Source organism: Crinia signifera, chromosome 5 (genome assembly GCF_055691185.1).
Source record: "Crinia signifera chromosome 5, ASM5569118v1, whole genome shotgun sequence".
Taxonomy (NCBI): domain Eukaryota; kingdom Metazoa; phylum Chordata; class Amphibia; order Anura; family Myobatrachidae; genus Crinia; species Crinia signifera.
In genome coordinates, this window is record NC_139221.1 from 134,156,183 (window position 1) to 134,184,025 (window position 27,843).

General features: G+C 41.9%; 1 protein-coding gene across 1 annotated transcript in view; it reads left to right on the forward strand.

Moving 5' to 3' along the window:
* DROSHA (drosha ribonuclease III) overlaps positions 1-27,843 on the forward strand; it is a 221,674-nt gene that overhangs the window by 106,185 nt on the left and 87,646 nt on the right. The window contains exons 18-20 of the mRNA XM_083188077.1: positions 19,700-19,838; positions 21,857-21,917; positions 23,225-23,284. Coding sequence (XP_083044203.1) covers positions 19,700-19,838; positions 21,857-21,917; positions 23,225-23,284 — 260 coding nt within the window. The remainder of the gene's footprint in view (positions 1-19,699; positions 19,839-21,856; positions 21,918-23,224; positions 23,285-27,843) is intronic.

Below are 27,843 nucleotides of genomic sequence, written 5' to 3' on the forward strand. Positions count from 1 at the left end.
GTAAACTGCACATTAATCCCTTAGGTGTGCGGGTAGTTATTAACCCTTGCCTTGAGAGATACACAGCTGGTTTTAGCAGCTGTCCGACTGTATAAAACAGTGATAAATAAAATAATTCTATAGAGCTGCCTGAAAAAGTGTGTTTATAATGTCAGACTGGTGCGGTGGCAAGGTGTTTGCGAGGACGTTTCCATGACAAACTGAATACATTGGGATTAGCATTATGAGATGTACAGCATGTACTTATTTGTTCTATATTCCCCAAATATGGGCAGTATTCAATGTAGAAAATTCTCTGTGCATGGCGAGAGATTTTTTCTCTCGCCATGCACTCGACGTGTTCCGGAGCCTCCTGCTCCCACTATTCAACGTATTTAAGACTCGCCGCCACTCGCGGCGAGTCTTAACCCCTGCAGCGGACGAGTGTCCGCGGCAGGGAGCTGACAGGGAGCCGTGGGACGGTGGCATCCAGGGAGATTAAAGTCTCCCTGGATGCCCCAGAACATATGTGGAGGGTAGGGGGCCCCCCCGGGACCCAGGCAGCACAGGCTGCCCCCCCTATAGCCAGCGGGGGACCCAGTATTCACTGCACCCGAACGTGCATATTAACTATCGGGTGCAGTGAATATATGAATATCTAATGAGCGGCTCGAGCGCTCCGGTCCCCTGCTGGCTGCACTGTGTAAAAAAAAAAAAAGAAATTAAAAAAAATATTTTTTTTTTAATTAAATATATATTCATGTGCTATAAGCACATGAATAAAAATAACATGCCCCTTCACAGAAAAAAAACCCTGATTTTTTTACACCAAAATTAAAAAAAAAACCCTTTTAGATTAAAAGTTCACATTCCAGCTCTCCATCAAAAGATGGAGAATTTCTACACGGAGAGAGACGGCGAAAATCACTTAGAAAGATGGCGAATATTTCACATTGAATAGGGTGGTTCACTTTTGGAGAGCAAAATGCTCCGTCCAGGGCGAAAAAAGCAAAAATTCTCCATAAAACACGGAGAATTTTTCTCATTGAATACTGCCCTATGTCTGCTTTAATGCCTGCAATCACACACAGCATGGAATTCAACTGGGGGCAAATCCCTTCGTCCGGCCCAGTCAGTGTGACATTAGCTGGACAGTACTGCAGCCTGATCTTACTCAATAGGGATTAATCCTTTTGGGTTTGATGTTTAGTTGCTATGGTGTTTTTAACGCGGGCATCTGCACCCGATTTTACACCCTTTGTGGGCAGATTTTAGCCTGATTTAGCACTAAATTTGTCACTGCCCTATGAGGCAGCAAGCATTTTTGTGCAACTTTGGGCCGCCATTAAGTGCTGCTGCACTGACCATGAGATCATTGAGGCTAGTTGCATTGCCCCATAGTGTTTGTTGTTCCATAAGGTAGCGAGCACTTTTACGTGAATCTGCCATTCGGCCGAACGGGCAAAGGTTGCGAGATAAAGTGCCGTTACTGCAAATAAGCATATCGCAAACGGCAATTCACACCCTTCATCGGCAATTAAATTCCCCTCATAATATGTGGCTGAAACTCCTATATAAATGTAAATCCAGCATGACAATAATTTCTTCGTTTTTATTACTATATTGTACCATTAAATACCATTGTACATTTAATTTCTGGGCCCTCGTATATTTCTTTAGGACATGCAAATGTCCTCAGCAGCTGCCAACACATAGTAAAATGCCAAGAGCAGTTAATCTTTAATAACTTTAAAACCAATGCATTAAGGCAGAAAAGTAATTTTTCATTTTCAACTTGAGAGATGAAATACATTTATCTTGTCAAGCCTACAAAATGCTAGACACGTGAGTGCGTGCGCACCAGATTCAATCTGCTGTCTCACACCAGGCTAAGTACTAATCAAATTAACCTCTTCCCTGCCACAAGTGTGTAGCAGTCTTGTAGAACCGCTGTAGTTAATGTATATTTTCCAACAAATCTTTTGATACAAGACTGATTGGCTCAGTTAACAGCTAAAATAAAACCGTGATGTGTATGGTGAATGTAGTATAACTTCCAAATGCCACAGGCAGTACCGATTCTATAATTACTTACTGTGGAAGTATTTATACTATGGAGTGATTTGGCCTGATAAGAGTTGTTATCATGATTCTGATTTGATCAAACGCAAATCCTAATTTCTCTGAGGTTAATTGTGCAGTGTACACAGTTCGCACTTTGGGAAGCAACACTTTTATCATTTAGACTCTTCTTTAATTTCAATATGCAAATTACAGTTTGGCTCAGTATTCATAATCATTGGAGGGTTTAGTATTTTGTATTTAATTTATTACTGTCTTTGGTACACTGCTAATTTGAAGGCACACTGCAATCTGTTTTGTAACCCAAACCCTAATAGCCTTAAACTATTCATTGGAAATATGTAAACCTACTGATATTGAGTCTAATTCAGCATAGATCGCATATGATAAGCTGCTCGATACAAATGCAAAAGGACGTACATACCACACCCTGCCTGCATTTGCAATCGCATTAAACTGCAATGTGATCACCACTCTCTAACTGCAGGCTGCATACAGTCAGATCCATAAATATTGGTACATAGACACAATTATGGGTATTTTAGGCTCTATACACCACTACAATGGAGTTGCATGAACCAAACAAGATGTTCTTTAACTGCAGACTTTCATTTTTAATCTGAGGGTATTTACATCCAAATAAGGTGAACAATGTAGGAATTACAATGGTTTCTATATGTGCCTCCCACTTTAAGGGACCAAAAGTAATGGGACAATGGACTCAAAATCTATTTCATGGACAGGTGTGTGGGCTATTTCCTCATTATTTCATCATCAATTAAGCAGGGAAAAGGTCTGGAGTTGATTCCAGGTGTGACATTTGCATTTAGAATCTGTTGCTGTCGACTCTTAATATGAAATCCAAAGAGCTGTCACTATCAGTGAAGCAAGCCATCATTAGGCTGAAAAATCAAAACAAACCGAGAGATAGCAAAAACATTAGCTGTGACCAAATCAACTGTTCGGTGCATTCTTTCTTTTTTTTAAAAATTTCCAGAGAGCTCAGCAACACCAAAAGATCTGGAACATCACAGGAAACCACTGTGGTGGATGACAGTTGGCCAGATCATGAACAATCTCCAGGAGGAAGGAGTATATATATCAAAGTCAACAATCAAGAGAAGACTTCGTAAGAGTGAATTTAGAGGGTTCACCACAAGATGTAAACCATTGGTGAGCCTCAAAAAAAGGAAGGCCAGTTTAGAGTTTGCCAAACAACATATAAAAAAGCCTTTACAGTTGTGGAACAACATCCTATGTACAGATGAGACAAAGATCAACTTGTACTAGAGTGATGGGAAGAGTAAAGTTGGGGATGTGGTCATTGGGTCACCAGCAACTGGGTCGGCATGACTGAAGGTCAACAGGGTCATTAAGTCGACACGGGAAGGGCGACCATCAAAAGGTCGACATGTTTTTTTTTTTTTTTTTACTGTTGCTTTTTAAGCGAACAGGCAATATTTCATGCCCTATAATCCACTAGGGTGTTGTGGGACAATAAAATAGTGTGATGAGCGTAGCGAGGCACCGTGCCCGAAGCATGATGAGCACAGTGAGCCATGTGAGGGGACACAATGGTACGTGCCGGTCTCCGTCAACACCACCTGTGCCGACCATCTACTAGGGCGTGGTGGGAGAATAAAATAGTGTGCCGACCGTAGGGAGGGGATGTGGTGTTTATGTTGACTGTCGACATTAGGGTAAAAAAAAACGTTAAAAAAAGTGAAGAAACCCATGTCGACCTAACAAATGTCGACCTTCCTGCATGTCGACGTACTTGCGCAAAAGAGTGCCCCAACAAAGAGAGTCTTTCTCTTCCTTCTTTGTATACATATAATTTACTCTCTAGGGTGCACCTCCACTTTTTCATTGTACAGTGAGTGTCTGCTTCCTCTCGCTTCATAGACTTATTGTGGATAAAACATATATTGTCTTTAGGATTTTTTCTTATTGTCACTTAACCTATGCACTGGTCGACTTCCCTTTTCCTCTTAACATTAACTTTCGTTTTGTGCCATCATGTGTAATGGACATTATGGTGTGTGGCATAATGTGTAAGAGGCATTACAGTGTGTGCCATAATGTGTAATTGTCATTATGACAGAATGGGGGGAATTTACTAAAAAAAAATTGGTAATTTGAAAAAAAAATAGGTGTATTTGTACCCAGAAATACACTTATTTTTGACATTTACAATCCCGAAAATACGGCAATTCCTATTGATAGCACATCAATACGAATACGAATTGCCATATTTTCGGGATAGTAAATGTCAAAAATAAGTGTATTTCTGGATACAAATACACCTATTTTTTTACATATTTCCTTTAGTAAATTCCCCCCAATATGTAATATTCATAGTATTGTATGATCATGTTTATTCCTAGTACAGTGTGGAATTTTTCAATATATTTTTGGGGATTCTATTGTAAATTTCTAATATAAATGTGCCCTCGGGGGGGGGGGGGGGGGGCGTGGCCACGGCAGCGAGGTCTGGTCCCACGGTTTTTGCTTCCTTTGTCAACTTGGGCCTTGTGGATGCCTGGCATTCTGCTCACCCTCTTGATAATCAGTTCTCATGTTTCTCTAAATCTCATAATTTCTTCTCAAGGATCGACCTTGCCCTGTTCTCCCCTTCCCTGATCCCGAAGATACTAGATGTCCATTATGAATCCAGGGGGGTGTCGGACCACACCCCACTATCTATACGGGTTAACAAGGAGTGCCAATGGGGTCAGGTGTTTTGGAAATTGCACCCAGCCTGGCTTTTGCAGATGGGAGCGGGCTTAAGGCCCCCATACATTAGGCCGATTTGTCCTATGTACTAGTGGTCCAATGTCGGCCCTGACTTTCCCTGAGCTCCCCCGGCAGCTCCTGATAACATTTGACACTTGATGTGCCATTTTTTTACATGTGATAAGTCGGATAGATTTATCACATGTAATTCCGGGGGAGCTGCAGGAGAGCAGGGTCTGGGGGGAGCTGGTGGCTGCAGGGTCCGTGGCATGGTCCTGGTCCTTGGCGGGGGCAGGGTCCATGATTGGGTGCGGGGACCGGAGTTCGCAGAGCAGGGTCCGGTCCAGCTTCAGGTGAGGACTAGTGAATGAGCTAGCGGCAGAAGAGGGAGCGGGGACCGCAGAGCAGAGTCCGGTCCCTGCGTCGGGAGAATAGAAAAAACAATCCTATTCAAAAGCCAGGTGAGCAGCAATCAGCGGCCAAATCGACATTCGCTTTGGCCGCTGATTTTAATAGGTAGTGTCGGATCCATTCCGACAAGTGAATGTCCGAATGGATCTGACACTAATTGAATATATACCCATGTATCATAGCCACAAATTGCGCTGATTATCCAAAGGTCATACAAATATCTTCCCTGCTCTGTGACCTTTATTTCGCAATGTTTGATTTGTAACTTGATTTTTAGATGGTGCCGTAATTCTACATCGCATTTGGTTATATGTGGTTTATTTCTTTCTTGGTATACTGTAGTTTGCTTATTTCCCATATATGGAAGAATGTGCCATTGCTTGTCATATGTAATATATGTTGTCCAACAATTCACCCATTTAAGAGCTATTACACTTTGTAATTTGTGAGGAGATCCTTTATATCATTCTTTTTTAAGATCACTGTCAATGTAGCAAGCTTGGTCATGAAGAACTATTTTATTGTATTTTCTGCTTGACAATTTCAGGGCAAAGGTTCCTAGGCTACTGTATATGCTATAGTTTGCTGTTGCTCTTCTTAGCAGCCTCTCATCACTCCTGAGCTTTCTACAGTTGGGAAGTGACCTCTTGTTCTGGTACTCTTATTGAATCATTTTTCAGAAACACTTATACATTTATAGGTTGTTTATTAGTGAAAACCATTTTGGATGTTCATTTGCAATATTTTAAATATCATGTGTGCTCCACAGCTATTGGTTTATTTTGTTGAGAAACCTCCTAAACCTGTTTTTCATTTTTCCATTTTAAAGAAAAAAAGAGTGATCTCAGGACAAATAAAATGAACAGGCATATCCAAACTGCGGCCTTCCAGCTGTTGTGAAACTACACGTCCCAGCATGCCTTGCCATAGGTTTAGCATTCCCTAATAGCAAAACTCTGGCAAGGCATGATGAGACTTGTAGTTTCACAACAGCTGGAGGGATGCAGTTTGGACATGCCTGCTCTAGAACCTCAATGTGTGTGTGTGTGTGTGTGTGTGTGTATATATATGTGTGTATGTATATATATATATATATATATATATATATATATATATATATATATATATATATATTCTAAGAGAGGAAAGAGGAGCGCTCCAAATAGTGCTTAATCTTTTTATTTCAATCAAAAAATATAAAATCCAACAGGTACTGTACATTTGAATTGATGTCACGTACCACAATTGACGGTTAGGCACAACCGCGGGTGATTAACAGCATGAATGGGGCTGTCTCCGACAGCGATCGAAATGGCAAACGGATGCTCTCACCACTCTCACATCAACCATGGAGTTCAGACCGACGCCAGGCCACGCCCCTACGCGTTTCGAGGACTTCGTCAGAGGGCCCTCTGACGAAGTCCTCGTGTCGAAACGCGTAGGGGCGTGGCCTGGCGTCGGTCTGAACTCCATGGTTGATGTGAGAGTGGTGAGAGCATCCGTTTGCCATTTCGATCACTGTCGGAGACAGCCCCATTCATGCTGTTAATCACCCGCGGTTGTGCCTAACCGTCAATTAAGGTACGTGACATCAATTCAAATGTACAGATAGTGGTAGATGCTCAATTAGTTCAGTAGCATTTCCCAGGTGCATGAGGGAGGGGTTAAATACTGGGTAAGTAAAACACGACATTTTTTCCCTCAACACACTGAGCAATGCTAGTAACCAATCTAGAACACTACATGATAATAGAATTCAGAGATATTGGTTACATATACCTGCGCAGGTGTATGCTATGCCCCCAAGCCGCGTCAAGGCTTCTCTGTACCTGTTGGATTTTATATTTTTTGATTGAAATAAAAAGATAAAGCACTATTTGGAGCGCTTCTCTTTCCTCTCTTAGAATATCCTATACCTGAGAATCCATGTGCCCGCAAGGGTAATTAAGAGGGAGCTGCCGGTCCTACATTCGACCTGAAGTGCTGAAAACTTTCTTCTCCTGAAAAGGACTGATTTAAATCCCATTGAAAGGATAAGGACTTGCGCGCTAATTGGACTGTTTTGTGATATATATATATATATATATATATGTGTGTGTGTGTTTAAATCCCCAATAGTCCACGGGGTTTAGCACTAGACCTCTGTTTTTTTTCAGGCCGCTGCTTTCCAATCAGTATGAATCCCAGGACCCCACGGGATTATGATAGATCTAGGAGGAAAGATGAAGAGAAGTGCTTTATAGTGCAAATATTGCTTTTATTCAAAAAGGCGTCAATCGCTATAAAATTCAATATAAAATGTATCAAGCGTACCCTGCTTTTCAGCACCGTTGGCTAGAATATTCAGGGTATTCTAGCCCACGCTGCTGAAAAGCAGGGTACGCTTGGTACATTTTATATTAAATTTGAAAGCGATTTTTTAATAAGAGCAATATTTTACAAAAGCAGTGTAAACCTAACTTTTCATTGAGACCCTTTGGTGATAAAGTATCAAGCTTCGCTATCCATCGGCTCTCTAGTTGCAAGAGGCGTTTGCCCCTATTACCACCCCTAATTAGCGGTGGTACAAGATCGAATAACTTATTGCGTAAGCTCGATACTGAATGGCCAAAACAAGCGCAATGTCTGGCTACTGGTTGATCACTAGTGCCAGTCTGGATGGCTGTCCTAATAGCCATCCGATGATTAGCCATTCTTTCCTGAAAAGTAGTTTCCATTTTACCTACATAGAGGTACCCGCACGGGCTGTAAATGAGGTAGATTACAAATCTAGTTGTACAGGTTAACACATGTTTGATCAGAAACTTCTTACCACTATAGGGATGTATAATGTGATTGCCCGATAATAAGTTGCACGTATTGCATCTCAAACATCAGTAGCAGCCATTAGGACGAGTGAGAAAGTTGCTAGGTGTGGGTGGTTTCATTAAATCGGTGACATCTAATTTAAGATGGGTCTCACGTAGATCACTGCCTCTTGAATAGGCAAGCATAAGACGGGTATTTAATAAACCTGGAAGATCTTTATCGGAATTAACTATGGGCCATAGTTTTTTTTATGTGTTTATTAATAGTCGGACTAGATGTATTATAACGATTGATCCGTGGGATCATCTTGCCCTGCTCAGCCAGCTCTTTTTTCTGAGCTAAGCACGCTTTCCGGGGAATGTTTAACACTTTCTTCTTAGCCATGTAAGTTGTAGCCTTGCTTAAGAAAACATTCAATCATTTCATCTAAGGCTGCAGTTGTATCTTTAAGATTGCTGGTAATTCGTCTCACGCGTAACATCTGTGAGTATGGCAATCCGCATCTAAGTGGCAGTGGATGGCAGCTGTCGTGTGAGCATAGAATTGCGATCTGTATATTTTGGTGGACACTATACCATTAGCAGCAATGAGATTAACATCCAAACAATGTATAGATGTCTGACTTATGCCTGTAGTAAATTGAACATGCCCTGTGGAATTTTGTATAGTGAAAATATCAACTAAGGTCTGCTCAGGACCTGTCCAAATCAACAGTAGATGAACCGTACATAAATTAATAGGTCTGGATTTTGAATGATGGAATCAAATGGGGCGGTCTTAACTGCCCACATAAAGGTTTTGGCGTACGAAAGGCCATAGAAGACCCCATCGCACAGCCAGACACCAGCCAGAAACTCAGGTGGTTATTTGATTGGAGGGGGTGTGTTCCATGTCCTATTTGTCTGTTTGCACTGACCTGTTATTCCCTGAGGACGAGTGTAACTCGAAACATGTTGGAATAAAGGTCATCATATTAACTTCAACAAAGACTTGTGAGTGCTGCTTCCTTGCATCTACATTTTATAGATATAGATAGAGAGATAGACTGGGGGGTGTGATGCCCCTTAACCCCTCCGGGTGCTCGGTGTGCCGCCCGGAATGGAAGAAGCGTCCTCTGACTTCCGTCCTAGACCCGGCCCCCCTGGGCTGCTCAGTTGGTTAACCATGGTAACCCGGCGGGTGTCTGGGTGGTGACATCATTTGCTGCACAGTGACAATGTGATACATTAATTGTACAGATACAAGAATAAAAAAATAAAAAAGATGCTTATTCTACAGTGTCTATGCTTAATAACAAATTGAACTCCATGCCATTTATTACTGGATTGAGCATGGTAGCCATAAAGACCTATACTTGTAGAAGTAAGGAGATAAAGGTCCTGTTAATAATACCCCTTTTACACCGCCGAAAAATCCGGGTCAGCGGCGGGTCAGACCCGGATCCGCGGCGGTGTAAATGGGGGGTATCCGTTTCCATTTACACGGGTCCTCTACCCAGGTCCTGACCTGGGTAGAACACGGATAGGACCCGTGTAAATGTCGGTGTAAATGGTCCCGCTGCGGGTGCAGGCACCCGCAGCGGGTCCACAGCGTGCAGCGCTGGGGAAGATGTTCCCAGCTGCTGCGGGAGGAGGGGGGTCCCTGCGGCTGCTGAGGAGAGGGGGGTACCTGTCAGCCTGCTGTGCTGGGGGTACGGGGGTGCTAGGGGTGCTGGGGGTACCTGTCCTGCCTGCGGTCGGATCTCAGCGGAGAAGATGATGTGCGCCGCTGCTGTATCACCCCCCGCATCCGGCAGCCGGTCCCTGCGGCGTATGGAGTGTCAGTATCGGCGGTCCCTCCAGCGCATAGGAACTAGTACTAGTTCCCATGCGCCAGAGGGACCCCCGCCACTGACACTCCATACGCCGCACGCCGCAGGGACCGTCTGCCGGGGAGGGGGGTGGGGGGGGGGTGGTACAGCAACGGCGCACATCATCTTCTCCGCTGAGATCCGACCGCAGACAGGACAGGTACCTTCAGCACCCCTTGCACCCCCCAGCACCCCGGTACCCCCAGGTACACCAAGCACAGCAGGCAGGACAGGTACCCTCCGGCACCCCCAGCACCTTAAAAAAAAAAAAAAAAAAAAAACACTTAACCTGGGTCAGCCCTGATATATATATATATATTATATTTCTATATATTATATATTTCTATATATATATATATATATATATATATATATATATATTTCTATATATATATATATATATATATTTTTCTATAAATATATATATAAAATATTATTTAAGGCAGGGCTGACCCAGGTTCAGTGTAAATGGTGCAGACCCAGGTCCGACCCAGGTCAAAGTGCTGTGTAAATGGGGTATAAAGCAGGGTCAGACCCTGGATACTCCAGCATTCAAAGACCAGGGTCCGACCAGGGTTTTTGGTGTAAAAGGGGTATAAGTGTCTTCAAGCCGTCCGACCAGCTTGTGGACAGTTATTGGATTTTGCTTTGTTGAAAGCAGCCACAGTCAATTTATTATAGGGATGTACCATTCCTATAATTACATATTTCATGTAGAAGTTGTGAACGAATTATAATATGTGCTATGGACCACACGTTTAGGATAGTGTGGTTCGGTTCTGGTCCATAGCACATATTATAATTTGTTCACAAATTCTACATGGAATACGCACTTTTTTGCATCAGATAATCAGTCTCCAAGTGCCGCAGCTACCTTCACTGCTTGTACACATTACTCGCTGAGGGCACCGGAGCAACTGCCGAGATGGACTGAATTCCGGATTTATTTTTTATTATTATTGGGTTATAGAAAAATAGATGACCATGATGGAAACCATTTTGAAAAGGATTGTTATTGTATGTGGTCTTGCCAAGTGGGGGTTATTCAGACCTGATTGCATGGCTGAGAATTCTCAGGCCGTGCGATTATCAATACTGAGCATGCGTACAGATTGTAGCCCCCATGCGCAAGGAAATATTGCAATAAAATTCCTGCAAATTTTATTATCTCAGGCTGTACGCAAGTTGATTGATAGAAAGCTGGCATTTGGGGGTGATAACCTGCGTTCTCCTCAATCATAGGTGTGCCCAGGCATATGAGGTGAAGACATATATGACATAAGCTTGGCCCCTATCTGTCTGTTTCCATTGAACACGCTGATTAAGTCCTGGGCTAGGCATAGACTGCGTACACTGAAAAAAATAATTTGCTGATGAGCGACTAATCACCGATCCAGCTAATATTTGCAAGGTGTGTTATGAAATTTGCAGGCATGCACTTGGTGGGATCACTCTGGCAGCCAGCCTATATCTGATCGCAGGGCTCTGCAATTTATTAGAGAAGCAATCGGGTTTGAATAACCCCCAAGGTGCTTTAAACTGTGGCAAAGATATACATTTCTCTGAAATACATGTTTAAAGAAACGGAAAAAATCCAAACAAATTGTAACTGTTACACTACAAAATAGTGCACATGCGAATACACATGACAATTTTAAATATTGAGAATTATGGCTGGAGAAAATGAATTTAAGTGATTTGGATCAGTACACACACCAATATACACCAACATGGCTAAATGCTAACATGCATTACTATGCAAATACCTTTTGTTTTTCACTGCAAGTAGTTTTGAAAATGCCAGACTGGTAAAGAATAGGTGTGTGTTCTGAAAGCCTTTTATTTTTTACTAATTTGAAAATGCAACATATGGCATACAGAAATATAAAGTTACTCTAACATATGGCATTCGAAAAAGTACAGGTAAAAGTACTTCATTAAAAAATAAGATGTTTGTTGCTGTATGTAACCTTGTCCGTCTCTTTGCAGTCTGTGGATTCCTATAAGCTGCTGTTGTACAGCAAAGTAGCTTGTGCCCTTAACAACCTTGCTTTGTTTTAAGGGAGAAAAAAAGCCTACCCATACTTTGATATATTTGAATGGAGAGTGTGTATATAGATATATATAGATATAGATATATATAGATATATTTTCTCAGCCGTGTATTTGATATTTCATATGCAGCGAACAAAAGGTAATACTCAACGTTAGCGTTTCAGTCCGATAAGGACCTTCATCAGGATATAAACGCCAGGTACATCTGTCAAAGGTGAAGCACAGCATGGACCACACAGCAGGTTGAGTTGCTTTTGAATTGGATGGAGTGAGATCTTGTATTGTGACATATGTATGTGTGTGTTTATATGTGTGTATGTATGTATATGGATATATATATAGAGAGAGAGAAAGAGAGAGATAGATAAAAGTGTGCAAAACAAAACCTTTAGACCATGTATTAGGTGTGATTAGACACACATAAACGGTTGATAGTCCGTCCATAAAAGATTCAATTGCACTCAGGATCTTTCAATTGGCCCGGCAGCTCCAGATCACCTGAATTCACAGGTGTAGAAATTCTAAAAGGACAAACAAGGGCGCTCCATAGTGCAGAATGAAAAATACATTTATTTCTTTAAAACAACTTTGTCTTCAGTAAAATCAGGCAATTATAACGTACCACAGCGGGCGGTTCAAAAACCGCTGGACAACAGCATACACAGTGGTATCTCAAACACACTGAAAGTTGGAGTGGTTACACTCGTGGGTGCCGATGCTTCAGTCGCATCAGATGAACAGGACTTCAACGCCAGGCCACGCCCCAACGCGTTTCGTAATCACGTACTTCGTCAGAGCCCTCTGTAATAAAGTTGTTCTTAAGTCTATGTGATAAATGCAAATCTTGCTGGGTCAATGTGTATATAGATAAATAAACAGTTTTTGATTTGTGTCATGTGTTTATTGTCTTATAGATAATGCAATTGCTGTCAATGCGTGTATCAAATTTTCCTGCTATCTGTAGTGTAAAGACATACACTACAGTGATTTTAACTGCACAGTTGCAACATTGTTCTACATATAGGTTCTCAAAGTTGCTACACAGTAATTACTTTGTATCTTAGTTGCCTATATTCCTGTAATACTGTTCTGCGGCTCATGTAATATACCTTATAATTATTATGCAGGACTAAGTGTCCTGTCTCACATGTGTGAGTTTTATTGATAATCTTATGAGTGTGTGACTTTATGCTGGCATTAATGTCTCCACCATCAGTTTTATCCTCAGTTGCTGGTAAGGCTGTGTCCTTAGTTTTGCAGCATACCAAGTCTATATGTATGACTGGGAGACATAGTCTGTGTTCAGGAGAAAATCTTGTGATGATATCTCCTGGTATGTATGCTGGTGTTCATTTATACAGATATAGGGCAAGATTCTCTAAGCTACAAAAGTGATAAAACGGAGAGTGATAACTAACCAATCAGCTCCTACCTCACATTTTTCAAACACCGTCTGTGACATGGCAGGTAGGAGCTGATTGGGTGGCTGTTTATCACTCTCCATTTTATCACTTTTGAAGCTTATAGAATCTGGCCCATATACTGCTTTTTCACAGAGTCTCATACATTTCCTAGTAGGTATAACTAATGGTCTCTGACAAACCACCTTAGTGTGACAACGTTTCAGTTGTATTAACAACTTTTCTCAATTCATACATGAAAAATACAATGAACGTACATACCTTTATACAAACACCAGTGTTAAATGAAGCACGGGCATAGAATGCGGGACACTACCCCGATCTCTGCGCCGTGCAATGATGTTATCACGTCTGAGCAGAGAAGCGGCAGACCAACAGTGTACCACTTTATGTATACATAAATCGGTACTTGTGGATTATCACGGCTCCCATCGCATGCCATATATAGCGGCATGCGATTGGATTCGATTTTTGCCGTTTTTACAGGTTTTTTTTACAAAATTACATGCGAACGCATGCGTTTTTTAACAGAAAAGCATCCAAATGCATTGAAATTAGTATGAAACATGTTCAATGGCCCCCAAATGTAATTTTTGAGGCTGTACCACCCCCACTATCAACGCGAACCCGAAGCGTGGCGAGCGGCGGCGGTACGCGTCCTACGACCTTTTCATACCCCCCACTATCCACGTCGGCGTGGAGTTGAGAATAGAAAGTGTGACGAGCGCATCGAGCCACCGAGCCCGAAGCGTGGCGAGCGGATGCAGACACCTGTGAAGCCCGCCAGGGGATGCGTATACCTGTGAAGATATTCGTGTCCCCTCGCGGGGCTCGCTGCGCTCGCCACACTTTCTGTTCTCAACTCCACACCGACGTGGATAGTGGGGGTATGAAAAGGTCGTAGGACGCGTACCGCTGCCCCTCGCGGGCTCGCTGCGCTCGCCACACTTCGGGTTTGCGTTGATAGTGGGGGTGGTACAGCCTCAAAAATGACATTTGGGGGCCATTGAACATGTTTGATACTAATTTCAATGCATTTGGATGCTTTTCTGTTAAAAATCGCATGTGATGCGATTTTTTCCCGTGCGATGGCCATCGTGTGAGCTGTGATACTCCACAAGTACCCATAAATCATTGAATATATATCATGAAATACAACACAAACATAAGCAGCAGCATAATCACACATTAAAGAATAAGATATGATCTCAATGGAAGCAAGAATAGGAAATACTTTCATTAAGACCCCGGGGGAGACTACACCTTGTTTGTGTATCCACATTGCATCACGTTGAAGCAATTTCAAGGCCCTATTACCACCTCTAGCAGAGGGAGGTATGGTGTCTATAATTCTGTATTGTATGGTATTCAGCGGGTATGCCATCTCCACAAAGTGGCGAGCGACAGGCTGCTCGTTAGTACCTGCAATGAGTTCCTTGTGGATAGTTGAGCGGTGGGCGATCATCCGCTCTTTAAATTTGCATTCGGTTTTACCAATATATATGTACCGGTGAAATCCACCTCTCTGTGATTTATTTCTGAGTGCCGCCGCACCCCCCAGTCCGGTGTGACAGCACTATGCTGCCTGCATACTGAGGGCACCAGCTCATTATCTGATAGCATCCATTGTCACAGCAGTTTGGAGTGTGTATTAGTAAGCCTGCTCGAAGCAAATACTTTGAAAGCTAGTCTGCTACCTTCTTTGTTTGTGCATGTGTGAGAAAGAGATGTAGTTTCTCTCTACCAGCAGTTGGTAGTTTTTCAGAGAATCACGGACATCAGCTAATTCTGGTTCCTATAATGTGAGAACTTCTCCTGGTCTCTATGTGGCCTCACACAATCTGCATCAACCCATTCCTACAAAGGGATTCTCACGCCAGCCAGCAAAATGCTAGTGAAACTTTTATATCTCTTGCTGGTTCCATCCTGGTGTACAGGGAAGCCCTCGCCAGTTCCAGCACAGTATACAATAAAGCCCTTGCCAGTTCCAATGCCGTTTACAGCTCAGTATTCACTGGTACCAGTCTAGTGTTCCCAGGCTGGTGTGCAAGCCAAGTTCTGTGCACTGTATATAGGGGGTATTCTGATTCATTCTCATCCTTTCGAGTGACGCAGATCCCGCCTTGCAAATGGTGGTACACCGGCCCACCATTTGCAAGACGCGAATGGTCGCACTGGCTGCGAACATCCATTATCGGCCTGCTGGGGAACACCCATCATAATTTGATGGTCGCCAACCATCAAATGATGTGGAACGTGCACGCATATGTAAGCGACCTTACATATGCGTGTTCACTCGGGAAAGTGGACAGGCATGAGACCGCCGTGAAACGCTGGGCGTTGCCATATGCTATCCCACTGCCAAATGCCCCCCCTTTTTACCCTCCATTCGCAAGCACCAGCTCGGTCCCTGTGGATGCACGCACCAACTGCTGACATGCTGCGGTGAGTGCCAGCCTCCTGCATACCATATGAAATGTCTTACACAGCAATACTTGTATATACACTAAAGGAAATAATTTATGACAGATTATCAGTATCTGTTAGGAAGCTGTGCCTTGTACAGGAGGTTGAGAATTTCCCCACAACTGAATGTTATTCACTACTTGTATTCATTATCATTTGCAAAAGATCCTTGGCTTTTGATAAGAAGAAACTAATGTAGGAGGTTCTAAACAATCACTGTACACAGATGTGGAGAATACGCACACATCTTGTCTGGTATTTTTTTTACATAAATAGACTGCATTTTATTTTGTTGACAGATTCAGAACTCTATGGTAAAGGTTTCTAAAATGTAATCAGCTAAAGATTTTGCAATTCCCACATTTTTAGTACTGTATGTTATTCTTCTGTCCAGCTCACAATTATAAAGGATAATATATATATATATATATATATTTATTAGCAGTTTCTTATATAGTGCACACAGATTCCGCAGCGCTTTACAGATAATATTTTAACCATTCACATCAATCCCTGCCCCAGTGGAGCTTACAATATATATTCCCTACCACATGTACATGCTCACACAGACATTCTAGGGTTAATTTTTTTGGGAGCCAATTAACCTACCAGTATATTTTTGAATTGTGGGAGGAAACCGGAGTAAACCCGCGCAAGTACGGGGAGAATATACAAACTCTGCACAGTTAGGGCCATGGTGGGTATTGAACCCATGACCTCAGTGCTGTGAGGCGGTGATGCTAACCATTACACCATCCGTACTGCCTGTGTAATAATAATATACACATATACATATATAGAAAATAAATTGCTTTAATGTTCCCAATGTTGTACCATAAGTATGCCCAAAAGGTTGTCTGATGAAACTTGCCTATTCAATTTGAATATAATAATCTTTGGATTTTATTTTCTGTATCTCAGTTGTTATCTATCCTAAGCTCCGTTATTTGGGTAACCTCTGTGTTCTGGACAGCAAGCAACATAAACACTAAGGGGTAAATTTGCTAAAGCTTCTAAAAATTGAGAGATGATGTTGCCATAGCAAACAATTAGTTTCTGTCTATCATTTTTTAGAATGCATGATGATGCACAGAATCTGTTTGGGCCTTGGGCAACGTCGCCTCTTTTAATTTTTAGAAGCTTTAGTAAATGTACTTCTAAAGGGGCATAGACATGGGGCCATTTTTCCTTACTTAGAAATAAAGCACACATTGCCCCGTGCATTTGCCCCGTAGAAGTGGTGATGCGCAGTCCCACACGTCGCCATCACTCACTCAGATCTTCAGCACAAGCAGTCAGGATCTAGATAAATCACCTGCATGTGCTATGTGCATAGAGGGCGATGTGTGCTAAGCGATATGTGTGGACTACAGTAGATCGCTCAGCGCAAAAAGGAAATACACATCTCCCCATGTACTTTGGGCTTAAATCCACCACCCTTCCCGTTACAAATAAAAACAAATCGGTTTCTCCCAGTGACACCGCAAATACTTATCTATTTTTCATACATTTTGGTTTTGTTCTTCAAACTGAAATCCTGGGATTTGAAGAAATGCCTTAGTGGACTACAGCATTTCTTATTATTTTAAGTTTCAAATAACTTCGCCTATACGGCTATATTCCCTATAATGGGCATGGACATACTATGCCCTCCAGCTGTTGTGAATAGTGTTCATTCTAGCACCCACTATCTTTGAAAACCCATGCAGTTCCTCTTCCCTTTCTGGGGTGTCACTGTCTGCTCTGGTGTTTCTAGCACATGTCTGGTTTGCATATCAGTGCTTATTTACAGACCACACTGTGCTAGAAGCACTACAGCAGACAGCGACGCCCCAGGCAGGGAAGAGGAACTGCATGGGTTTTCAAAGATAGCGGTGCTAAAATGAACACTAGTGAAACTACAAGTCCCATCATGCCTTGCCAGAGTTTTGCTATTAGGGAATGCTAAAACTTTGGCAAGGCATGCTGGGATGTATAGTTTCACAACAGTATACTAAGAGCATAGCTAATGCATTCCATATTATGGTTCTTATAACTTGCTTTTTCTTTTTACAATCCTTTTGAAGGAAGTGATAACACAGGGTCTTTGAATGAACTGTACTGTCTCTAAATTCTGTGTCGTATCTAAGGCAACATATTTTCCATCCAAAGAGCACCAATCTGTTTTCCTACAGCCCAGCATTGTATGTGTAAGATCAATCTGCTAATATCTAAAAGTCCTCTTTATGAAAGCCTTGAATGTCTCTGTAAACTAATTATTACTTTTTATAAGAATCTTTTTATTTTATTTTTTTGTTTTTTTTATACCGGACATTCATTCATGCTCACATTTCCATAACTGTGCTTCCCATACTCCATGATGCAGATCCGTAATATGTGGAGTTAATTTCCCTGGATTATTTCAGATCTCGTTGATTATACAACTTCAAAGACAGAATATGGAAGACATGAAAGCTTAATGTCTCTACTTTTCATGATTATAGCCACATATAAAATATGTTCATTATTTAAATGCAAATAGCATCAAAATATTTCTACAAAAATTCTGGACCATTGCTTCAAAATTCTGTCAATAAATATTTTATTTTTTATCTAGCTTTTTATTCAGTAACCCATAATCTATATTTCTAAAGGGGCATACACATGTAGAGATGTGTGATAAGCAATTTTGCTAAGATATTTATGGTATGTGATTTCCTTGTGTCCAGATCTCCCATGGAGAGCACATACACATGCAGAGATTTGTGTTAATTGATTTTACTAAGCAATTTTGCTTAAGAAAAAAAAAAGCCCGGGTAGTGGTTCAGAATGAGAGATCTCGATCACTTTCGCTCATTCTGTACACACAGAGAGATTTGCAGTCACTTGCTAAGCAATTTGACTAGATTTTGACTATCAGGTGATATAGTAATCGCTCGGGGCATACACACAGAGAGATCTGTGCTTACTTTCTAAGCAATCTAGACAGATTACTTAGAAAAGAGCACAAAATCCCTCCGTGTATATGCCACTTAAGTCAGTGCATGCAGTCAATATCTAGTCAAATTGCTTAGCAAGTGACTGCAAATCTCTCTGTGTGTACAGAATGAGAGATACTGATCGCAATCTCTCATTCTGAACCACTACCTGGCTTTTTTTTTTTTTGCTTAAGCATAATTGCTTAGCTAAACCACTTAGCACAAATATGTGCATGTGCTCCCCATGGGAGATCTGGACACCAGGAAATCGCCTACCCTAAATACTGTAGCTTAGCAAAATTGCTTAGCACAAATCTATACGTACAGTATGTATTTAACACTGACTGCAGCTGGGAAGACCCACATTTTTCATTTAAAGCGCACTGCTTGGCTCTCTTAACCACTTGGAAGCTAATGGCAAAGGGGTTCCCTGATTTCAAGTGATTATAGATTTTCTTGTTTTCCAAATGGTATTCCTTCCTTGGCTGGAATATTATTCCTTTACTTCTCTAATCATTCAAATTAAGATAAAAAAATGGCTAACCACAGGCGTGAAACAATCAACAGCAGAGGTGACTCTGCAATTTTAAGAACATCTCAAATTATATGGGATGGACGTTCATGAACTTCAGATACTCTTTCTGAAAAAAATGTGTTACTACTTGTAATCAGTTACACTGTACACTGCTTTACATGTATTAACTTAACACTATGGTTTCTCCTGCTGCCAAGCATGGAATGGTTCAGGTGTTTGAGTGGGCGACATTAAGTGCCTCGTTAAATACCGAGTGAGCGCTGCTTAGCAAGCAGTGTTGTATCACACCCTGTTAAAGCTACAGACTAATGGGAGTGATTCAGGTTGGTTTGTTGATTTTTTTTTTTTTTTCATTATATTTAAAATGATTTGACTTACCTTAAACAATGTTGTGTTGCAGCTAGCGATGACTCATCCAAGCCACCATTTAAATTTTGGAATGAACCCCGATCATGCTCGCAACTCTCTTTCAAATTGTGGAATAAGACAGCCAAAATATGGTGATCGAAAGGTTCATTACATGCACATGCGGAAAAAAGGTATGTATTATATTCTCCATTTACAGTATTCAGCTTTTATGCATTTTGTTTTCATAATTTTTAGTATTTTGGTGCATTTCTTTTTATGGTATTACATGACTCCTATAGATTCTGTTTTGATTAAAAAATCGCTTTTGATGCACAATTGTCAAATGGTTGGCTAAGTATGTTGTCTTAGCCTTGTTTGGCAAAAATAAGTCAGATTCTATGAAATTGCATTTATTACCCTCTTATCTACAATGGCAAATGGTAGCTAGATGGAACATAACTATATCCCGTATCAACGTCACCCCGAAGCGTGGCGAGCGCAGCGGAACGCGTCCTCCGACCTTTTCATACCTCCACTATCCACGTCGGTGTGGAGTTGATTTTATATAGTGTGGCGAGCAGATGCAGAATACATGTAAAAATATCTGCATCCCCTTGCGGGGCTCGCCACGCTTCGGGCTTGGTGGCGCGCTGCGCATGCCACACTGTTTAAATCCTCTCCACGCCGACGTGGATAGTGGGGGTATGAAAACGTCGGAGGACGTGTTCCTACGCCCATCGTGGGGCTTGCTGCTTTGACAGAAAGGCACATTACGTGGTCATTTGCGCAATTTTGCGCCACCGGAAGGAGATGGTGTCCTTGATATAAGGCGATAGACTCCTCCGTCTGAGGCAGCGTGAACACGGTCATTGATACAGCCATCTCAATAATCGCAATAAGTATCTGAATAATCTCAATAAATCACCACCAGCACTACGGTATGCTTCTTCTCCTGACAGAATATCACCTCAGAGTGATTTCTGAGAGGATTTGACAGGGAGCGGGAACGGGAAAATCACATTGCATGCTACTATAACGTAATGCGATGCGATTTCATTACATTCACGTACGTAAGATATCTGGGTGCCCTGCTAGGAAACAAGTACCCACTCGCCATTCCTACGAATGGGGTGCAAACAGCACCCACACTTTCCAGTTTGGGGTGCAGTGGCCTGTGACCACACACTTTAGTAAATACAAATACAGGGGGAACTAAAACCCCATTATTTATTTAATTGATTATTTGATTGTTAAAGTGAGTTAGTTTGTTTTAGTGAGTGCTGGGCCCCCTGTATTTGTATTGACTAGAGTGTGTGGTCACAAGCCACTGCACCCCAAACTGGGAAGTGTGGGTGCTGTTTGCACCCCATTCGTAGGAATGAGTTCGTTTGTTTTAGTGAGTGCTGGGCCTCCTGTATTTGTATATACAGATGAAGCGCCTCTCTTCTTTGCAGGGGCTGGCGACTCCATCGCCAGCGGCCGGCTACCGCCAGGGGCACGCTCGCATGGGACGCTTGCGCACCCCGTGGCAACGGAGCCTGCCGGGGGTCCCCGCCGCCGTCACCGCCGGTCCCCCTCGTAATTAGATGTTTATTTTAATTATTGTATTTTAAATATTGTATTTAATATTACAGAATATATAAAAATTTATTGTGATTGTTTTTGTTTCCCATGCATGATTTTGTAGTTAAATTATGTTGCATTAAAACTTATAAATCATGAGGTGTTAGACATTACCTTGAAATGCCAACATAACTGCGTTGTTTTGTAGCCCTATCTCATAAATGTATCCTCTTTCGTTTCCACTTCACATAAAAATGGAATTGAGTGCATTGATCCTGTAATTGTTTGTTGAAAATTTGGCCTTGCAGTAATTATGGGTTTTGTAGACCTTGCCCAAACGAATCTGTGGCCAAGTAATTCATACTCTTTAAAGAGTATTGTATAAAATGATGGGTTTAAACAGATCTAATTGCTCTTCGTGTTAACTGTAGTACAGGAGCAGAGTTGAAACATAAATTTCGGGCCATCTAGTTTTTACAAGCATATGATGAGAAAGTGCTTTTATATTTTTATGAGTGTCGTCTCCTGAACGCTATCGATTTAAGTCTTTCTCAATGCGTTTCTCTCAACTTTCTCCTAACCGTTTTATAACTGGTTGATCTGCCATTTATGACGTCTTTTTCATTTTTATTTTGCATGGCTACAGGAATAAATACACTGATAAACATTATGTCTCGCCTGGGGCAAGATGATCCAACCCCTTCACGGTATGAATAATTTCACTTTATTACACATATGCAAGTATTTTAAAACTACAATATTTTAAGTATATGAGCGTTACTTATTTTTATTTTATACCCTCCTTCAAATTAAAATGATTTGCTGCTCCAAACATATTACGGCAGCGATCAGCCATTTCTGTATACATTCACAATGTAATAAAAAAAACATAATTATACCTCCTGGACAACTCAGTTTGGTCTACATTAGCACTTGCAGAAAGTATTAGGAGCTTACTAAAAATGTTTCCCATACCAACCAAAAGTTTGACCTCATCATTCAATGTACCTTAAACCTTTTAACCACTTGAGTGGTATGCCCGGAGATTTTCCGGGCTCAGCTGCGCTGCCGCAGCGGGCTGTCCCGGAAAATCTCTGGGCATACCACTAATATACAATAGGTACGCGCCAGTGGTGTCCAGGTGTGCACCACTGGCGCAGAACCTCTAGAGCCCACCCCGTCACAAACCTCCAGTCCCCCATCACCTTTGCTCCGGCGATTGGTAAGCCGGAGCTCCCTTGACCCGCCAGCCGTCACTCATTTTTCAGTGACATCGGCGGCAGGCTCGGGTATGGTCGGCGCGGCTCAGGGGGACTCGGGAGCGCTCAGGCACCCGAGTCCTACCGAGCCGTCGCAAACATCCCCCAGCCTGCCGCCAACGTCACTGCTGAATGTGACAGGCAGCCGGCTAAGGCAGCGGGGACAGCGGCTGCAGGGAAGCTCCGGCGTACTAACGCTGGAGCAGAGGTGAGGGAGGGGGCTTCCAAATTCCTGTGGTGGGTTTTGCTGGGGCAGGACAAACCTGCCCTGGTAGGTTTGTCCTGCCCCAGCAAAACCCACCACTCAAGGGGTTAAAGTTCATATTTTAAATGCTTAACTTATTTTTGAGTATAGCAAAGAAAAATACATGGTGCCGATGCACACTCCATAGTATTAATCAATAACAGAGGTTCTTGGTATATTAATTGGCCAAGAAATATTTGCCCACCAACCAGCTTCACGGTGACCTCATTTCTGGTGGGTCCCTAATACTCAGTTCTGGAAAGGTTATTTTTGAGTATATGATGTACTCTATTGGTATTTTAAAGATGTTTCACGGCACCATTTTCTTTTCAATCTTTGCAGTTTAACACCGTGATTTATAGATTTTTTTGTTGTTGTTGTTCTAAGCTCAATATTCTTTTAAGAATTAATTTATAAAAAGGGATTTGCATCTTCTGAATGCTATTTGTTTCTCTTGTCTATGTTACTGTACATTCAAACCTAAAATTATCTTTTTTTTTTTTTATTCTAGGATAAACCACAATGAACGCCTGGAATTCTTAGGTGATGCTGTTGTTGAGTTCTTAACAAGGTAAATCTGTTTTTTCTTTCTTTTAAGTAAAGTTTATTTATTACAGTGAATACACTTTACTGCAATTCTAACAGTGCAAAGTAGTCCTATTACTAGACTGACTTAAGCTGCTTTTTGATGTCCTAAATTGCTTTCTTGTACTTCAGTCTCCTATCCTGTACTGCTCTATTTCTTACCACTTTACCACTCTAATGTATGCCTTATAGAGGATTTATTTAATCATGCAGAGGTTCATTAATCTACTTGGCTGAGTTCAGTAATTATCACACCTGTCCCCAGAGACCAAACTCCTCAAAACATGAACTACTGGGCATTTGCGTTGGCTGAAACAATGTTGGGATCTTTAAAAAGCAGCAGCATATGGCTGACAAAGCAGTGTACACTGTAAAATAGCATGTCCTTATATTCTGTAAGGATCCATGTAACAACACACAGACAAAACTGCTTATTGCCATAAAAAGCCTATAATATAGAAAAGTGTGGCAAAGTGTATCCATGGAATTAAGAATAGTGAAAAATACTCTTTGGGATTATATGTTGCCTATTTTTGTGTATGCTATAAGGACAATAAAACCGACATCTTTCAATAAAACTAAGTATGTTTTTGTTATAAGAAATGCATTAAAGAACACTACTATATATTGATTAAACATTTGCAAACTGGTTATATTAAGTACGGCATTTGTTACAAGTATATAGACCAGTGTTTTTCAACCACTGTGCCCTGGCACACTGGTGTGCCTTGAGCTGTCCTCAAGTGTGCCCCCAGATCTAGGGATGTCCAAACCAGTTTACAGCCCCCACCAGTTCAACTGTTATTTACTGGTCTATTCTTTTCATGTAGCTGTGAGGACCAGTGTGATTGTTTTTTTTTTTTTTTTTTATATGGGGGTCAATAGGTTTGTTTGTTTTTTTCCTGTGGGAGCCAATGTGTTTTGCCCTGTGGGGATCTCTTGGTGTGCCTTGGCAGTTTTAAAATCTTATTTAGTGTCGTGCAAGGTAAAAAGGTTGAAAATCACTGATATAGACACCTATCAGATACAGGTCTTATAAGGGGATGCGGTCATCATCCCGGCTGTTGTGATGGCGGTAGCCAAATATAGAACATCAGTAAAGTTGCCAACGATGGAATACCAAATGTCGGTATTCATAGGTTAAACACTTAGAATGGGGCTTGAAGGTTAAAGTTAGGGGAGGCCAGGGAGTAGGTAAGCATACTGTCCGCTGATAATCTGTATTCTCTTATACAATAGTTACCAACTCTGTTTCACAGATCAAAGCATTCTCCTGGGTTATAGTTCGCTATATACGCAAATAAACAGATCTGATGCATTTTTCTACAATGCAAAAATGTGGTTTCTTGAGAGGGAAGAAAACTTTAGGCCTGTTTGAGAACGTGATTTGCTGTGTTTGTAAAGTGTTCACTGCAGTGATACTGATATGAAGAAACTGTTGCCATTTCAACACAAAAGAGGCATGTTGGGTATTATTTCCATGCCTTTTTAAATTGTGCCACACACACAGGTACTGTGGCATTCAGTTGTGAATACAGTAAAAAATTACAGGGTGGGCACCGTGATTAGGGAAGCATGGTTACGAGGCTCATAGGGAAAGTGGCTACATACATAGTGACCCCTAAAGTTGTTTGGGTTTATCTGCAGGAGAGGAGATTCGGTTTATGTGGAGGTTAGAGTGAGAGAGGGAATGTTTTGGGAGACGTTAGGGTTAGGTAGCAAGGTGGTGGTTAGGGTCAGTGCCTCACCTTAACCTGCCCTCCTGCAGCCTAAGGCAATAGGGAAAGTTAGGCTTGAAAGGGTAGTTTGTGGTTTAGGCTGCCGGATGGGAGCTTAGGGTAAGGCACTAAGGGAATGATTCTAGTTAGGCACTAATAGAACAGTTAGGGTTAGACTGCGGGAGGGGGGGGTTGGGGTTTAGACTGCAGGAAGGGGTTAGGGTTCAGTCATGGTAATCTTTCCTGATTGGTTAAAATACCCACATATACAGTGCTATCCCCAGCCTGAAGGCAAAATGCATTCAGTTACCTACTTCTCAGTCTTGTGGTAAGCGTAAGACCACTTTCTACCTCCCACAATCACAGGCAATGTCTCTATGGAACAGTCAGCTGAGGGGAATCACCCTCCCTGTCGCTGTCTATCGCCTGCATACTGGAGGTGTGGGTACCCACGGCGGTCGCCTGCATGAAAGAAAGAGGAGACAGAGTGGCATGTCAAGCCCTCAGGTGTGCAAAACTGCAGAGCTCCTGCATCTCGCACTGGTGGTGAAGTGCAGTTTGCGGCAGTCTCCGGGGGCGGGGGTCTTCTGGGGGACAAAACCATGCTGGGAGAGAGAGCCTCCAAGTCAATGATGAAGCCCCCCAAATCTGTTACTGGTGATTTAATGGTGGTCTTTTAATTTGCTTTTGTGTAACATTTTTTTTTTTTTTTTTAACTTTTTTGTATAGGTTCCTTTTGAAAATTACATGTAGGTAATTGAAATGCTCCTCCCTTTTTATAAACTCTTTCATTGTAGACATTAGCAGACTGGCATCATTGCAATGATGTTGGGAGTTAAGTAGCAGTAGTACCCTTTATTACTGTATCTGACTGACTAATAAATGGGTAGGATGAAATTTCGGCACATTTGATACAATAGGTTAAGACTGGCTTACTTTAGGACAGGGGTGGGGAACTTCAGGCCTGCGGGCCGTAAACAGCGCCCGTAGCCAGTTTGTGTGACCCGCATGTCTGCACGGGAGACAAGAAAGGGAGGGTGCGAGATCATGGGACAGGCGTCCTGCAGCTGGGCACCGGCAGTAGTTATTGAGCGGCACCCGGAGCGTGGGAGGGGGTAATCAGGGTACTTTTAAAGTTGATCATTTTGATCCAGCCCCCGAAAGGATTTTTTCCTTTACAAATGACCCTTGTAAGAAAAAAGGTTCCCAACCACGGCTTTAGGACATACAAATACTGAAGTGGTCTATTTACTAAGCCTTGGTGAAAGATAAAGTAGAGAGAGAGTACCAACCAGCTCCTAACTGTTATTTTCCAAACACAGCCTGTTCAATGGCAGTTAGCAATTGGTACTTTATCTTTCGCCACTTTATCGGTCTCTGATCCTTTGTAAATAGCAGTCCAAACTTAGGAAACATGCTTTATACTGCATTTCCTAAGTTGGGACGGTCTTTGTAGCTCCCAGTCCCCCTTTCCCACTGTTGCTAGACACATATCACAGAAAATATACAGCAACAGCCCGATGCAATTAGTAACATAGCAATGCCATCTGGGAAGTGATCACACAAAATGAATATAGCACCACCGGCCACTGGCAATTTTATCAATGCATTTGCATATTCATCAATATGTGTGTGGATTTCTTGTTACTAGTCCAAAATTCAGCTGATCATACATTTCCAGATACTGGTTATATAAATGTCCCTGCTCCTAGATTAAATGCATATTCTGCGTGCAGTTTTTTTTTTCCATATAGATGCAATTTCTGAATGCCCTTCTATAACATTGTAAAGACAATAAAATAAATGTATTTGCCGGTATTTCTAGCATCGGCAGTTTTTTTTTTTTTCTTTCTGTTCTCTTGCAGAATTTAGGATATGTTTAATCGCTAATTTTTTTTTTTTTTTTTTTTTACTTTTTTGTATAGGTTCCTTTTGAAAATTACATGTAGGTAATTGAAACGCTCCTCCCTTTTTATAAACTCTTTCATTGTAGACATTAGCAGACTGGCATCATTGCAATGATGTTGGGAGTTAAGTAGCAGTAGTACCCTTTATTACTGTATCTGACTGACTAATGAATGGGTAGGATGAAATTTCGGCACATTTGATACAATAGGTTAAGACTGGCTTACTTTAGGACAGTGGTGGGGAACTTCAGGCCTGCGGGGCGTAAACGGCACCCGTAGCCAGTTTGTGTGACCCGCATGTCTGCACGGGAGACAAGAAAGGGAGGGTGCGAGATCATGCGACAGGCGTCCAGCAGCTGGGCACCGGCCGTAGTTATTGAGCGGCACCCGGAGCGTGGGAGGGGGTAATCAGGGTATTTTTAAAGTTGATAATTTTGATCCAGCCCCCGAAAGGATTTTTTCCTTTACAAATGACCCTTGTAAGAAAAAAGGTTCCCAACCACTGCTTTAGGACATACAAATACTGAAGTGGTCTATTTACTAAGCCTTGGTGAAAGATAAAGTAGAGAGAGAGTACCAACCAGCTCCTAACTGTTATTTTCCAAACACAGCCTGTTCAATGGCAGTTAGCAATTGGTACTTTATCTTTCGCCACTTTATCGGTCTCTGATCCTTTGTAAATAGCAGTCCAAACTTAGGAAACATGCTTTATACTGCATTTCCTAAGTTGGGACGGTCTTTGTAGCTCCCAGTCCCCCTTTCCCACTGTTGCTAGACACATATCACAGAAAATATACAGCAACAGCCCGATGCAATTAGTAACATAGCAATGCCATCTGGGAAGTGATCACACAAAATGAATATAGCACCACCGGCCACTGGCAATTTTATCAATGCATTTGCATATTCATCAATATGTG